Source organism: Lethenteron reissneri, chromosome 71 (genome assembly GCF_015708825.2).
Source record: "Lethenteron reissneri isolate LAM-NWPU_2019-01 chromosome 71, ASM1570882v1, whole genome shotgun sequence".
NCBI lineage: Eukaryota > Metazoa > Chordata > Hyperoartia > Petromyzontiformes > Petromyzontidae > Lethenteron > Lethenteron reissneri.
This window is the reverse complement of record NC_083849.1, coordinates 2,956,948-2,971,440: the sequence shown is the minus strand read 5'-3', so window position 1 is coordinate 2,971,440 and position 14,493 is coordinate 2,956,948. Positions and strand designations below refer to the sequence as shown.

The following is a 14,493-nucleotide window of genomic DNA, read 5'->3' as shown; positions in this document are numbered from 1 at the left end:
CAGGTGGCACCGCGTGGCCGTGAGTGTGGGTGAGTGAGTGCGTGAGTGAGTGGGTGAGTGGGTGAGTGGTTAGGTGAGTGAGTAGGTGAGTGGGTGAGTGAGTGGGTGAGTTAACGATGTTGTTGTTGCAGGTGGCACCGCGTGGCGGTGAGTGAGTGGGTGAGTGAGTGGGTGAGTGAGTGAGTGGTGGGGTAGGTGAGTGGGTGGGTGAGTGGGTGAGTGGTGGAGTAGGTGAGTGGGTAGGTGAGTGGGTGAGTTAACGGTGGTGGTGTTGTTGCAGGTGGCACCGGGTGGCCGTGAGTGAGTGGGTGAGTGAGTGGGTGAGTTAACGGGTGGTGGTGGTGGTGGATGTTGTTGTTGCAGGTGGCACCGCGTGGCGGTGAGTGTGCGTGGGTGAGTGGGTGAGTGAGTGGCGGGGTAGCTTAGTGGGTGAGTGGGTGACTAACCTGTGGTGTTGTTGTTGCAGGTGGCACCGCGTGGCGGTGAGTGTGCGTGGGTGAGTGGGTAGGTGAGTGGGTGAGTGGTGGGGTAGGTGAGTGGGTGGGTGAGTGGGTGAGTGGTGGGTAAGTGGGTGAGTGGGTGGGTGAGTGGGTGAGTGGGTGAGTTAACGGTGTTGTTGCAGGTGGCACCGCGTGGCGGTGAGTGTGCGTGGGTGAGTGGGTGAGTGAGTGGGTGAGTGAGTGGGTGAGTGAGTGGGTGAGTTAACGGTGGTGGTGGTGGTGTTGTTGCAGGTGGCACCGCGTGGCGGTGAGTGTGCGTGGGTGAGTGGGTGAGTGAGTGGGTGAGTGAGTGGGTGAGTGAGTGGGTGAGTTAACGGTGGTGGTGGTGGTGTTGTTGCAGGTGGCACCGCGTGGCGGTGAGTGTGCGTGGGTGAGTGGGTGAGTGAGTGGGTGAGTGAGTGAGTGGGTGAGTGGGTGAGTGAGTGGGTGGGTGGGTGGGTGAGTGGGTGAGTGGGTGACTAACCTGTGGTGGTGTTGTTGCAGGTGGCACCGCGTGGCGGTGAGTGTGCGTGGGTGAGTGGGTCAGTGGGTGAGTGAGTGAGTGGGTGAGTGAGTGGGTGAGTGGGTGAGTGAGTGAGTGGGTGGGTGAGTGGGTGGGTGAGTGAGTGGGTGACTTACCTGTGGTGTTGTTGCAGGTGGCACCGCGTGGCGGTGAGTGTGCGTGGGTGAGTGGGTGAGTGGGTGAGTGAGTGGGTGAGTGGGTGAGTGGGTAGGTGAGTGAGTAGGTGAGTGGGTGAGTGAGTGGGTGAGTTAACGATGTTGTTGTTGCAGGTGGCACCGCGTGGCGGTGAGTGTGCGTGGGTGAGTGGGTGAGTGGGTGGGTGAGTGGCGGGGTAGGTGGGTGAGTGAGTAGGTGACTTACCTGTGGTGTTGTTGTTGCAGGTGGCACCGCGTGGCGGTGAGTGTGCGTGGGTGAGTGAGTGGGTGGGTGAGTGGGTGAGTGAGTGAGTGGGTGACTTACCTGTGGTGTTGTTGTTGCAGGTGGCACCGCGTGGCGGTGAGTGTGCGTGGCACCAAGGTGACGCTGCTGGTCGACTGCCGCGAGCGCTGGGCCGGCGAGCTGGGGCGGAGTGGCGACGCGCGCATCGACACGCGCGGCGTCACCATCGTGGGCACGCGCATCCTGGACGACGAGCACTTCGAGGTGCGTGCGTACACGTGTGTGTGTACACGTGTGTGTATACGTGTGTGTGTGTGTACACGTGTGTGTGTACACGTGTGTGTGTGTACGTGTGTGTGCGTACACGTGTGTGTGTGTGTACACGTGTACACGTGTGTGTGTACACGTGTGTGTGTACACGTGTGTGTGTGTGTACGTGTACACGTGTGTGTGTACGTGTGTGTGTACACGTGTGTGTGTACGTGTGTGTGTGTACGTGTGTGTGCGTACACGTGTGTGTGTACACGTGTACACGTGTGTGTGTACACGTGTGTGTGTACACGTGTGTGTGTACGTGGGTACACGTGTGTGTGTACACGTGTGTGTGTGTACGTGTGTGTGTACACGTGTGTGTGTACACGTGTACACGTGTGTGTGTACACGTGTGTGTGTGTACACGTGTGTGTGTAGACGTGTGTGTGTACACGTGTGTGTGTACGTGTGTGTGTGTACGTGTGTGTGTAGACGTGTGTGTGTGTGTACATGTGTGTGTGTACGTGTGTGTACACGTGTGTGTGTGTAGACGTGTGTGTGTAGACGTGTGTGTGTGTGTACACGTGTGTGTAGACGTGTGTGTGTACACGTGTGTGTGTACGTGTGTGTGTACGTTTGTGTGTACACGTGTGTGTGTAGACGTTTGTGTAGACGTGTGTGTGTGTGTACACGTGTGTGTGTACGTGTGTGTGTACGTGTGTGTGTACACGTGTGTGTGTAGACGTGTGTGTAGACGTGTGTGTGTGTGTACACGTGTGTGTGTACGTGTGTGTGTACACGTGTGTGTGTACACGTGTGTGTAGACGTGTGTGTGTGTGTACACGTGTGTGTGTACGTGTGTGTGTGTGTACGTGTGTACGTGTACGTGTGTGTGTGTAGACGTGTGTGTGTAGACGTGTGTGTAGACGTGTGTGTACAATGTGCGTACACACACACACGTCTACACAAAGATCTTTATCTTTGTGTAGACGTGTGTGTACGTGTATGTACACGTGTGTGTGTGTACACGTGTGTGTGTGTAGACGTGTGTGTGTACGTGTGTGTGTAGACGTGTGTGTGTACGTGTGCGTGTACGTGTGTGTGTGTACACGTACGTGTGTAGACGTGTGTGTGTGTACGTGTGCGTGCGTACACGTGTGTGTGTGTACGTGTGTGTACACGTGTGTGTGTATGTGTGTGTGTAGACGTGTGTGTGTACATCTGCGTGTGTGTATACACGTGTGTGTGTGTACGTGTGTGTGTACACGTGTGTGTGTAGACGTGTGTGTGTACACGGGCGCGTGTAGACGTGTTTGTGCGTGCGTGCGCGTGTGTGTTTGTGTACGTGTGTGTGTACGTGTGTGTGTGTGCGTGTGTGTGTAGACGTGTGTGTGTACGTGTGCGTGTGTAGACGTGTTTGTGCGTGCGTGCGCGTGCGTGTGTACACGTGTGTGTGTACGTGTGTGTGCGTAGACGTGTTTGTGCGTCCGTGTGCGTGCGTACAGCTGCGCATGTGTGCGTTCACGTGCGTGCGTACAGGTGCGTGTGTGTGTGCGTTCACGTACGTGCATACAGGTGCGTGCGTACAGGTGCGCGTGTGTGCGTTCACGTGCGTGCGTACAGGTGCGCGTGTGTGTGTGTGTTCACGTGCGTGCGTACAGGTGCGTGCGTTCACGTGCGCGACCTCACCTCGGTCGACTTTGTCGCGTTTCACTCTGCACAGGGAGAGGTGCAGCAGCTGCTGCTTGTGCCGGACGCTGGTGCGGCGCTGCAGCAGTGCAGCACGTACAGCCCCGACTGCGACACTGCGCTGCCTGGCGACTCCGAACTGGACACGCGGCTGCAAGCGCAGGAGCCTGAGCAGGCGCGGATCACCCACTCGCTCGCTCACTCACTCGCTCAATCACTCACCCACTCGCTCGCTCACTTACTCACTCGCTCACCCACCTACTCGCTCGCTCACTCAATCGCTCAATCACTCACTCACTCGCTCACTCACTCACGCACCCACTCACTCACCCACTCACTCACCCAGCCACTCACTCGCTCGCTCAGTCACCCACCCAATCGTTCACTCACCCACTCACCCACTCACTCACTCAATCACTCATGCACTCACCCACCCAATCATTCGCTCACCCACGCACCCACTCACTCGCTCGCTCAGTCACCCACCCAATCATTCACTCACCCAAACACTCACCCAAACACTCACTCACCCACCCACTCACCCACCCAATCATTCACTCACCCACTCACTCACTCATTCACTCACTCTCCCACTCACTCACTCGCTCACCCAAACACTCACTCACCTACCCACTCACCCACCCAATCATTCACTCACCCACTCACTCACCCAAACACTCACTCACCCACCCACTCACTCACCCACCCAATCACTCAATCACTCACTCACCCACTCACTCACTCACTCACCCACCCACGCACTCACTCACTCACTCACCCACTCAATCCACAATCACTCACTCACCCACTCACCCACTCACCCACTCACTCACTCACCCAATCACTCACTCACCCACCCACGCACTCACTCACTCACCCACTCAATCCACAATCACTCACTCACTCACTCAGACACACCGCCCAATCATTCACTCATTCACTCACCCACCCACTCACTCTTTCACTCACTCACCCACTCACTTACTCAGTCACCCACCCAATCATTCACTCATTCACTCACCCACCCATTCACTCACCCAACCACCCACTCATTAATTCACCCACCTACTCACTCACTTACCCACCAACCCACTCACTCATTCCTTCAACCACTCATTCACCCACTCACTCATTTTCCCACCCACTCACCTATTTCCTCATTCATTCACCCACTCACTTATCCACTCACTCATTAATTTACAAACTCAACCACCAACCCGCTCGCTCATTCACCCACCCACTCACCTACTCACCCACTCACACACTCACTCATACACTCATACACCCACCCACTCACTCCCTAACTCAATCACCCACCCACTCACTCACTCTCTCATTCACTCGCTCACTCGCTCGCTTGCTCAGTCACCCACCCAATCATTCACTCACCCACTCACTCACCCAACTACTTGCTCGCTCGCTCACTCACTCACTCACCCACTCACTCACTCACTCGCTCATTCACCCACCCACTCATCTACTCACCCACTCACTCACTCATACACTCACCCACTCACTCCCTAACTCAATCACCCACCCACTCACCCACTCACTCACCCATCCACTCAATCATCGACCTCCTCACCCACTCACTCACCCACCCACTTACCCCCCTACCCACCCAACCACATACCGCGTGTCTCCAGCAGAGGGCGATCTGACATAAGAGAGTGGTAGTGTTGACCCCCGCACTCTGACCCCTGTCACCTGACCCCCGCACTCCGACCCCTGTCCCCCGCACTCCGACCCCTGTATCCTGACCCCCGCACTCCGACCCCTGTCCCCTGACCCCCGCACTCCGACCCCTGTCCCCTGACCCCTGTCCCCTGAACCCCGCACTCCGACCCCCATACCCTGACCCCCCGCACTCCGACCCCTGTCCCCTGACCCCCGCACTCGGACCCCTGTACCCTGACCCCCGTACTACAACCCCTGTACCCTGACCTCCACACTCCGACCCTTGTCCTCTGACCCCTGCACTCCGACCCCTGTCCCCTGACCCCCGCACTCCGACCCCTGTCCCCTGACCCCCGCACTCCGACCCCTGTCCCCTGACCCCCGCACTCCGACCCCTGTCCCCTGACCCCCGCACTCCGACCCCTGTCCCCTAACCCCCGCACTCCGACCCCTGTCCCCTGACCCCCGCACTCCGACCCCCGTACCCTGACCCCCCGCATTCCGACCTGACTCCCACGTGCCCCTTGCACTTTGACCCCTGACCTCTGACCCCTCGCACAGCAGCAGCCGGAGGGTGGCGACTTGTACAACTACGACGACTACTACCCTGGTGGCGGGGAGGAGGACGCGGACGGAGGAGCGTCCCCAACGCCAGAGACCCCCACCGATGAGGTAACGCGGACACGCGGACACCCCACACCACCACGTCTCCCGTGACACCCCCACCACCACCACCACGCCTCCCGTGACTCTCTCTGTGACTCTCACGTGACACCCCCCACCACCACCACCACGTCTCCCGTGACTGTCACGTGACTCTCCCGTGACTCTCACGTGACTCTCTCTGTGACTCTCACGTGACACCCCCCACCACCACCACCACGTCTCCCGTGACTGTCACGTGACTCTCCCGTGACTCTCACGTGACTCTCTCTGTGACTCTCACGTGACACCCCCCACCACCACCACCACGTCTCCCGTGACTCTCTCTGTGACTCTCACGTGACACCCCCCACCACCACCACCACGTCTCCCGTGACTCTCACGTGACTCTCCCGTGACTCTCACGTGACTATCTCTGTGACTCTCACGTGACACCCCCCACCACCACCACCACGTCTCCCGTGACTCTCACGTGACTCTCACGTGACTCTCACGTGACTCTCACGTGACTCTCTCCCGTGACTCCCACCACTCTCTCCCGTGACTCTCTCCCGTGACTCTCTCCCTTGACTCTCTCCACTCTCTCCCTTGACTCTCACCACTCTCTCCCATGACGCCTCTCCTCTCCTGTGAACATTCTGTCAGTCTTCGTGCTGCCCTCCATGTCCCAGCGTGTCCCCACGTGTCTCTACATTGCCCCACGTGTCTCCACGTGTGTCCCCACGTGTGTCCCCACGTGTGTCCCCACGTGTGTCCCCACGTGTGTCCCCACGTGTGTCCCCACGTGTGTACCCACGTGTGTCCCCACGTGTGTCCCCACGTGTGTCCCCACGTGTCCCCACGTGTGTCCCCACGTGTCTCCACATTGCCCCACGTGTCCCCACGTGTGTCCCCACGTGTCCCCACGTGTCCCCACGTGTGTCCCCACGTGTCTCCACATTGCCCCACGTGTCCCCACGTGTCCCCACGTGTGTCCCCACGTGTCTCCACATTGCCCCACGTGTCCCCATGTCCACGTGTCCTCACGTGTCCCCACGTGTGTCCCCGTGTCCCGACCAAGCCTTGCTGTGGTAACGAGGGGGGGGGGGGGGGCAACGTGGTGGCGGTAAGGAGGTGGTGGTAACGAGGTGGTGATGGTAACGAGTTGGTGGTGATGGTAACGAGTTGGTGGTGATGGTAACGAGTTGGTGGTGATGGTAACGAGTTGGGGGTGATTGTAACGAGTTGGTGGTCATGGTAACGAGTTGGTGGTCATGGTAACGAGTTGGTGGTGATGGTAACGAGTTGGTGGTCATGGTAACGAGTTGGTGGTGATGGTAACGAGTTGGTGGTGATGGTAACGAGTTGGTGGTCATGGTAACGAGGTGGTGGTGATGGTAACGAGTTGGTGGTGATGGTAACGAGTTGGTGATGATGGTAACGAGTTGGTGGTGATGGTAACGAGTTGGTGGTCATGGTAACGAGTTGGTGGTGATGGTAACGGCCTTGCAGGGCGAGCAGAGCCTGGAGCCAGGCCAACAGGCCCAGCAGCCGGGCCGTGGCCGGGGACAGGTACAGCCCCCCCCCCCACGTGACCCCCAACCCCACGTGACCCCCCCCACGTGACCCTTCGTGACCCCCCGTGACCCCACCCCTCCCCCACGGGACCCCACTCACAACAGCAGCCTCTACCCAAACCTCTAACGGCGCTCCGTGTGCGATCCGTGGCTTCACGCAGTAACTAACAGCGGTGTGTGTGTACAGGTGAGTGTGTACAGGTGAGTGTGTACAGGTGTGTGTGTACAGGTGTGTGTACATGTGAGTGTGTACAGGTGTGTGTACAGGTGTGTGTGTGTGTACAGGTGTGTGTGTGTACAGGTGAGTGTGTACAGGTGTGTCAGGTAACGCTTTGCTTCAAACGCCATTAACCAGAACCCCCCCCCACCCCCCTCCCCCTCTCCCCCCTCCCCTCTCCCCCCATCTCCCTCCCCCCTGCTTCTCCCCCCCTCCCTCCCACACCTTGATGTATCGCTTCCCTCCTGGCGATGATGATGGCGACGACGATGATGATGGCGGCGATGGCGATGATGATGATGGCGATGGCGACGACGACCATCATCCTCATCATCCCCCCCCCACCCACCGCCCCCTCCCCCCATCATCATCTCCGCTAACCCCACCACCACCACCACCACCGCCACCACCACCACCACCACCGCCACCACCACCACCGCCACCACCACCACCACCACCACCGCCACCGCCACCACCGCCACCACTCCAGCAGCCGCGTGCGGGAGACTCGGGTCTTGACGAGGCGGGCTTGGGGGGGCTAGACGACGACGAGGAAAGGGGGGCGCCCCCCACAACCACCTCGGCAGGGGGCGACCAGGTGGTGGAGTCCGATTACGACCAGTCCGAGTACGACCCCGTCGACCTCGACCCCAAGGAGCTTGACCCCGTCGACCTCGACCCCAAGGAGTATGACCCCAAGGAGTATGACCCCGGCGACCTCGACCCCAAGGACTACGACCTCAAGGAGTATGACCCCAAGGAGTATGACCCCGGCGAGCTTGACCCCAAGGAGTACGACCCCAAGGAGTACGACCCCGAGTCTGACCTTGGCGGCGGCGGTGGTCACGGCGGTTCCAAGGAAGCCGTGGCGTTGCCGGCCGAGACCGAGGTTCGGTTTCTTCTTCGGTTGGGCTGGTGGTGGTGGGGGGCTGGGGGGGAGGGGGGGGTCACTAGCCCCCCACCCTCCCCCCCCCCCCCTGCTCACGTGGTGTGGCCTGCCCCCCCCCCCCCACTCCTTAACGCTCGCTATGAATTCAGATCCCTACGCCTAAACACCACCCCACTAACACCCCCCTTCTCCTCCCCCCCCCCCCGTCTCACCCGAGTGGTGAGTGAGTGGGTGAGTGTGTGAGTGGGTGAGTGAGTGAGTGGGTGAGTGAGTGAGTGAGCTTGTTGAGCGTATGGTGGCGAGGGAGCTGGGTGTTCCGGTGAGCGGGTGAGTTGGTGAGCGTGTTGGTTGGCGAGCAGGTGAGTTGGTGAGTGTGTGAGTTGGTGAGCGTGTGAGTTGGTGAGTTGGCGAGCGTGTGAGTTGGTGAGTGTGTACGTTGGTGAGCGTGTGAGTTTGTGAGTTTGTGAGTTGGTGAGTTTGTGAGCGTGTACGTTGGTGAGCGTGTGAGTTTGTGAGTTTGTGAGCGTGTATGTTGGTGAGCGTGTGAGTTGGTGAGTTTGTAAGCGTGTGAGTTGGTGAGCGTGTGAGTTGGTGAGCGTGTGGGTTGGTGAGCGGGTGAGTTTGTGAGTTTGTGAGCGTGTGAGTTGGTGAGCGTGTGAGTTGGTGAGCGTGTCGGTTGGTGAGTTCGTGAGCGTGTGAGTTTGTGAGCGTGTGAGTTGGTGAGTTGGTGAGCGTGTGAGTTTGTGAGCGTGTATGTTGGTGAGCGTGTGAGTTGGTTAGTTTGTAAGCGTGTGAGTTGGTGAGCGTGTGAGTTGGTGAGCGTGTGGGTTGGTGAGCGGGTGAGTTTGTGAGTTTGTGAGCGTGTGAGTTTGTGAGCGTGTACGTTGGTGAGCGTGTGAGTTGGTGAGTTGGTGAGCGTGTGAGTTGGTGAGCGGGTGAGTTGGTGAGCATGTGAGTTGGTGAGCGGGTGAGTTGGTGAGCGGGTGAGTTGGCGGACGTGTGGGTTGGTGAGCGGGTGAGTTGATGAGTTGGTGAGTGTGTGAGTTGGTGAGCGTGTGAGTTGGTGAGCGTGTGAGTTGGTGAGCGTGTGAGTTGGTGAGCGTGTGCGTTGGTGAGCGTGTGAGTTGGTGAGCGTGTGAGTTGGTGAGCAGGTGAGTTTGTGACTGTGTGAGCGGGTGAGTTGGCGGACGTGTGGGTTGGTGAGCGTGTGAGTTGGTGAGTTGGTGAGTGTGTGAGTTGGTGAGTGTGTGAGTTGGTGAGCGTGTAAGTTGGTGAGCGTGTGAGTTGGTGAGCGTGTGAGTTGGTGAGCGTGTGAGTTGGTGAGCGTGTAAGTTGGTGAGCGTGTAAGTTGGTGAGCGTGTGAGTTGGTGAGTGTGTGAGTTGGTGAGCGTGTAAGTTGGTGAGCGTGTGAGTTGGTGAGCGTGTGAGCTGGTGAGCGTGTGCGTTGGTGAGCGTGTCAGTTGGTGAGCGTGTGAGTTTGTGAGCGTGTGAGTTGGTGAGCGGGTAAATTGGTGAGCGTGTGAGTTGGTGAGCGTGTGAGTTGGTGAGCGTGTGAGTTTGTGAGCGTGTGAGTTGGTGAGCGTGTGAGTTTGTGAGCGTGTGAGTTGGTGAGTGTGTGAGTTGGTGAGTGTGTGAGCGTGTGAGTTGGTGAGTGTGTGAGTGTGTGAGTTGGTGAGTGTGTGAGTTGTGAGCATGTGAGTTGGTGAGCGTGTGAGTTGGTGAGTGTGTGAGTTGGTGAGTGTGTGAGTTGGTGAGCGTGTGAGTTGGTGAGTGTGTGAGTTGGTGAGCGTGTGAGTTGGTGAGTTGGTGAGTGTGTGAGTTGGTGAGCGTGTGAGTTGGTGAGCGTGTGAGTTGGTGAGCGTGTGAGTTGGTGAGTTGGTGAGTGTGTGAGTTGGTGAGCGTGTGAGTTGGTGAGCGTGTGTGTTGGTGAGTGTGTGAGCGTGTGAGTTGGTGAGCGTGTGAGTTGGTGAGCGTGTGAGTTGGTGAGTTGGTGAGCGTGTGAGTTGGTGAGCGTGTGAGTTGGTGAGCGTGTGAGTTGGTGAGCGTGTGCGTTGGTGAGTGTGTGAGTTGGTGAGTGTGTGAGTTGGTGAGCGTGTGAGTTGGTGAGCGGGTGAGTTGGTGAGTGGGTGAGTTGGTGAGTGTGTGAGTTGGTGAGTGTGTGAGTTGGTGAGTGTGTGAGTTGGTGAGTGTGTGAGTTGGTGAGCGTGTGAGTTGGTGAGAGTGTGAGTTGGTGAGCGTGTGAGTGTGTGAGTTGGTGAGTTGGTGAGCGTGTGAGTTGGTGAGCGTGTGAGTTGGTGAGCGTGTGAGTTGGTGAGCGTGTGAGTTGGTGAGTGTGTGAGTTGGTGAGCGTGTGAGTTGGTGAGCGGGTGAGTTGGTGAGTTTGTGAGTTAGTGGGCATGTGAGTTGGTGAGCGGGTGAGTTGGTGAGTGTGTGAGTTGGTGAGCGTGTGAGTTGGTGAGCGTGTGAGTTGGTGAGCGTGTGAGTTGGTGAGTTGGTGAGTTTGTGAGCGTGTACGTTGGTGAGCGTGTGAGTTGGTGAGCGTGTGAGTTGGTGAGCGGGTGAGTTGGTGAGCGTGTGAGTTGGTGAGCGGGTGAGTTGGTGAGCGTGTGAGTTGGTGAGCGGGTGAGTTGGTGAGTGTGTGAGTTGGTGAGCGGGTGAGTTGGTAAGCATGTGAGTTGGTGAGTTGGTGAGCGTGTGAGTTGGTGAGCGTGTAAGTTGGTGAGCGTGTGAGTTGGTGAGCGGGTGAGTTGGTGAGTTTGTGAGTTAGTGGGCATGTGAGTTGGTGAGCGGGTGAGTTGGTGAGTGTGTGAGTTGGTGAGCGTGTGAGTTGGTGAGCGTGTGAGTTGGTGAGTTGGTGAGTTTGTGAGCGTGTACGTTGGTGAGCGTGTGAGTTGGTGAGCATGTGAGTTGGTGAGCGTGTGAGTTGGTGAGCGTGTGAGTTGGTGAGCGGGTGAGTTGGTGAGCGTGTGAGTTGGTGAGCGCGTGTGAGTTGGTGAGCGTGTGAGTTGGTGAGCGTGTGAGTTGGTGAGCGTGTGAGTTGGTGAGTTGGTGAGCGGGTGAGTTGGTGAGCGTGTAAGTTGGTGAGCGTGTGAGTTGGTGAGCGGGTGAGTTGGTGAGTTTGTGAGTTAGTGGGCATGTGAGTTGGTGAGCGGGTGAGTTGGTGAGTGTGTGAGTTGGTGAGCATGTGAGTTGGTGAGCGTGTGAGTTGGTGAGTTGGTGAGTTTGTGAGCGTGTACGTTGGTGAGCGTGTGACTTGGTGAGCATGTGAGTTGGTGAGCGTGTGAGTTGGTGAGCGTGTGAGTTGGTGAGCGGGTGAGTTGGTGAGCGTGTGAGTTGGTGAGCGTGTGAGTTGGTGAGCGTGTGAGTTGGTGAGTTGGTGAGCGGGTGAGTTGGTGAGCGTGTGAGTTGGTGAGCGTGTGAGTTGGTGAGCGTGTGAGTTGGTGAGCGTGTGAGTTGGTGAGCGTGTGAGTGTGTGAGTTGGTGAGTTGGTGAGCGTGTAAGTTGGTGAGCGTGTGAGTTGGTGAGCGTGTGAGTTGGTGAGCGTGTACGTTGGTGAGCGTGTGAGTTGGTGAGCGTGTGCGTTGGTGAGCGGGTGAGTTGGTGAGCGGGTGAGTTGGTGAGTTGGTGAGCGTGTGAGTTGGTGAGCGTGAGAGTTGGTGAGTTGGTGAACGTGTGAGCGGGTGAGCGGGTGAGTTGGTGAGCGGGTGAGTTGGTGAGTTGGTGAGCGGGTGAGTTGGTGAGCGGGTGAGTTGGTGAGCGTGTGAGTTGGTGAGCGTGTGAGTGGGTGAGCGGGTGAGTTGGTGAGCGGGTGAGTTGGTGAGCGGGTGAGCGTGTACGTTGGTGAGCGGGTGAGTTGGTGAGCGGGTGAGGCAGCCTGTGACTCTGCTGTCCACAGGACCGCTTCGGCTTGCAAGGAGAGAAGGGGCAGAAAGGGGCACCAGCCGTGTTTGAGCCGGTACGACGCTCACCAGACCCTCACCAGATTCTCACCAGACCCTCACCAGAATCTCTCACCAGAATCTCTCACCAGAATCTCTCACCAGAATCTCTCACCAGAATCTCTCACCAGAATCTCTCACCAGAAACTCTCACCAGAATCTCTCACCAGAATCTCTCACTAGAATCTCTCACCAGAATCTCTCACCAGACCCTCACCAGACTCTCACCAGACACTCACCAGACTCTCACCAGACTCTCACCAGACTCTCACCAGACACTCACCAGACTCTCACCAGACTCTCACCAGACACTCACCAGACTCTCACCAGACTCTCACCAGACTCTCACCAGACACTCACCAGACTCTCACCAGACTCTCACCAGATTCTCACCAGACCCTCACCAGACCCTCACCAGATTCTCACCAGACTCTCACCAGACCCTCACTCACCAGACCCTCACTCACCAGACATTCACCAGACCCTCACCAGTTCTCACCAGACCCTCACCAGACTCTCACCAGACTCTCACCAGACTCTCACCAGACACTCACCAGATTCTCACCAGACACTCACCCGAATCTCACCAGACCCTCACTCACCAGACCCTCACTCACCAGACATTCACCAGACCCTCACCAGCCTCTCACCAGACTCTCACCAGACCCTCACCAGATTCTCACCAGACCCTCACCAGACCCTCACCAGTTCTCACCAGACCCTCATGCACTACACTGTCACTCACCAGACTCTCACCAGACCCTCACCAGGCTCTCACCAGACCCTCACCAGATTCTCACCAGACTCTCACCAGACCCTCACCAGATTCTCACCAGACTCTCACCAGACCCTCACCAGTTCTCACCAGACCCTCACCAGACTCTCACCAGACTCTCACCAGACAACTCACCAGATTCTCACCAGACTCTCACCAGACACTCACCAGATTCTCACCAGACCCTCACCAGTTCTCACCAGACCCTCACCAGACTCTCACCAGACACTCACCAGATTCTCACCAGACACTCACCAGATTCTCACCAGACCCTCACCAGACTCTCACCAGACCCTCACCAGATTCTCACCAGTTCTCCCCAGTTCTCACCAGACTCTCACCAGACCCTCACCAGATTCTCACCAGACCCTCACCAGACTCTCACCAGACTTTCACCAGACACTCACCAGATTCTCACCAGACCCTCACCAGACACTCACCAGACCCTCACCAGACCCTCACCAGTTCTCACCAGACCCTCACCAGACTCTCACCAGACTCTCACCAGACCCTCACCAGATTCTCACCAGACCCTCACCAGACTCTCACCAGACCCTCACCAGATTCTCACCAGACCTCACCAGACTTCACCCGATCTCACAGACATCACCAATTCTCACCAGACTCTCACCAGACACTCACCAGATTCTCACCAGACCCTCACCAGACTCTCACCGACTCACCAGACACTCACCCGATTCTCACCAGACCCTAGCCAGTTATCAACAGACCATCACCAGATTCTCACCAGACTCTCACCAGACACTCACCAGGATTCCAAAGACACTCCACAGATTCTCACCAACCATCAACAGACTCTCACCAGGAACCCTCCCCAGACTCTCACCAGATATCACCAGACCCTCACCAGACTTCACCCAGACCCTCACCAGACCCTAACCAATTCTCACCAGACCTTCACAGATTCTCACCGACCCTCACCAGATTCTCAACAGAACCCTCACCAGACCCTCACCAGATTCCCACCAGACTCTACCCGACCTCAACACCAGACCCTCACTACCAGACATTCACCGACCCTCCACCCAGTTATCACCAGACCATCACCAGACTCTCACCAGACTCTCAACAGTACTCTCACCAGACACTCACCAGATTCTCACCAGACACTCACCAGAATCTCACCAGACCCTCACTCACCAGACCCCTCACCAAGAATTCACCAGACCCTCACCAGCCTCTCACCAGACCTACACCGACCCTCACCAGATTCCTCCACCAGACCTCACCATTTCTCACCAGACTCCACCAGAACCTCACAGATTCTAACCAGACCCTCACCAGATTCTCACCAGACCCTCACCCCGACTCTCACCAGATTCTCACCAGACCCTCACCAGACTTCACCAGACCCTCACCAGACTCTCACCAGACTTCACCAGATTCTCACCAAACCCTCACAGACTCTCACCAGACTCTCACCAGACTCTCACCAG

General features: G+C 57.6%; 1 protein-coding gene across 1 annotated transcript in view; it reads left to right on the top strand.

The window, feature by feature from the left end:
- Positions 1 to 14,493, top strand: part of LOC133361200 (collagen alpha-2(XI) chain-like) — a 53,839-nt gene that overhangs the window by 11,784 nt on the left and 27,562 nt on the right. The window contains exons 2-8 of the mRNA XM_061580084.1: positions 4 to 19; positions 1,482 to 1,644; positions 3,356 to 3,496; positions 5,560 to 5,670; positions 7,153 to 7,212; positions 7,928 to 8,323; positions 12,219 to 12,278. Coding sequence (XP_061436068.1) covers positions 4 to 19; positions 1,482 to 1,644; positions 3,356 to 3,496; positions 5,560 to 5,670; positions 7,153 to 7,212; positions 7,928 to 8,323; positions 12,219 to 12,278 — 947 coding nt within the window. The remainder of the gene's footprint in view (positions 1 to 3; positions 20 to 1,481; positions 1,645 to 3,355; positions 3,497 to 5,559; positions 5,671 to 7,152; positions 7,213 to 7,927; positions 8,324 to 12,218; positions 12,279 to 14,493) is intronic.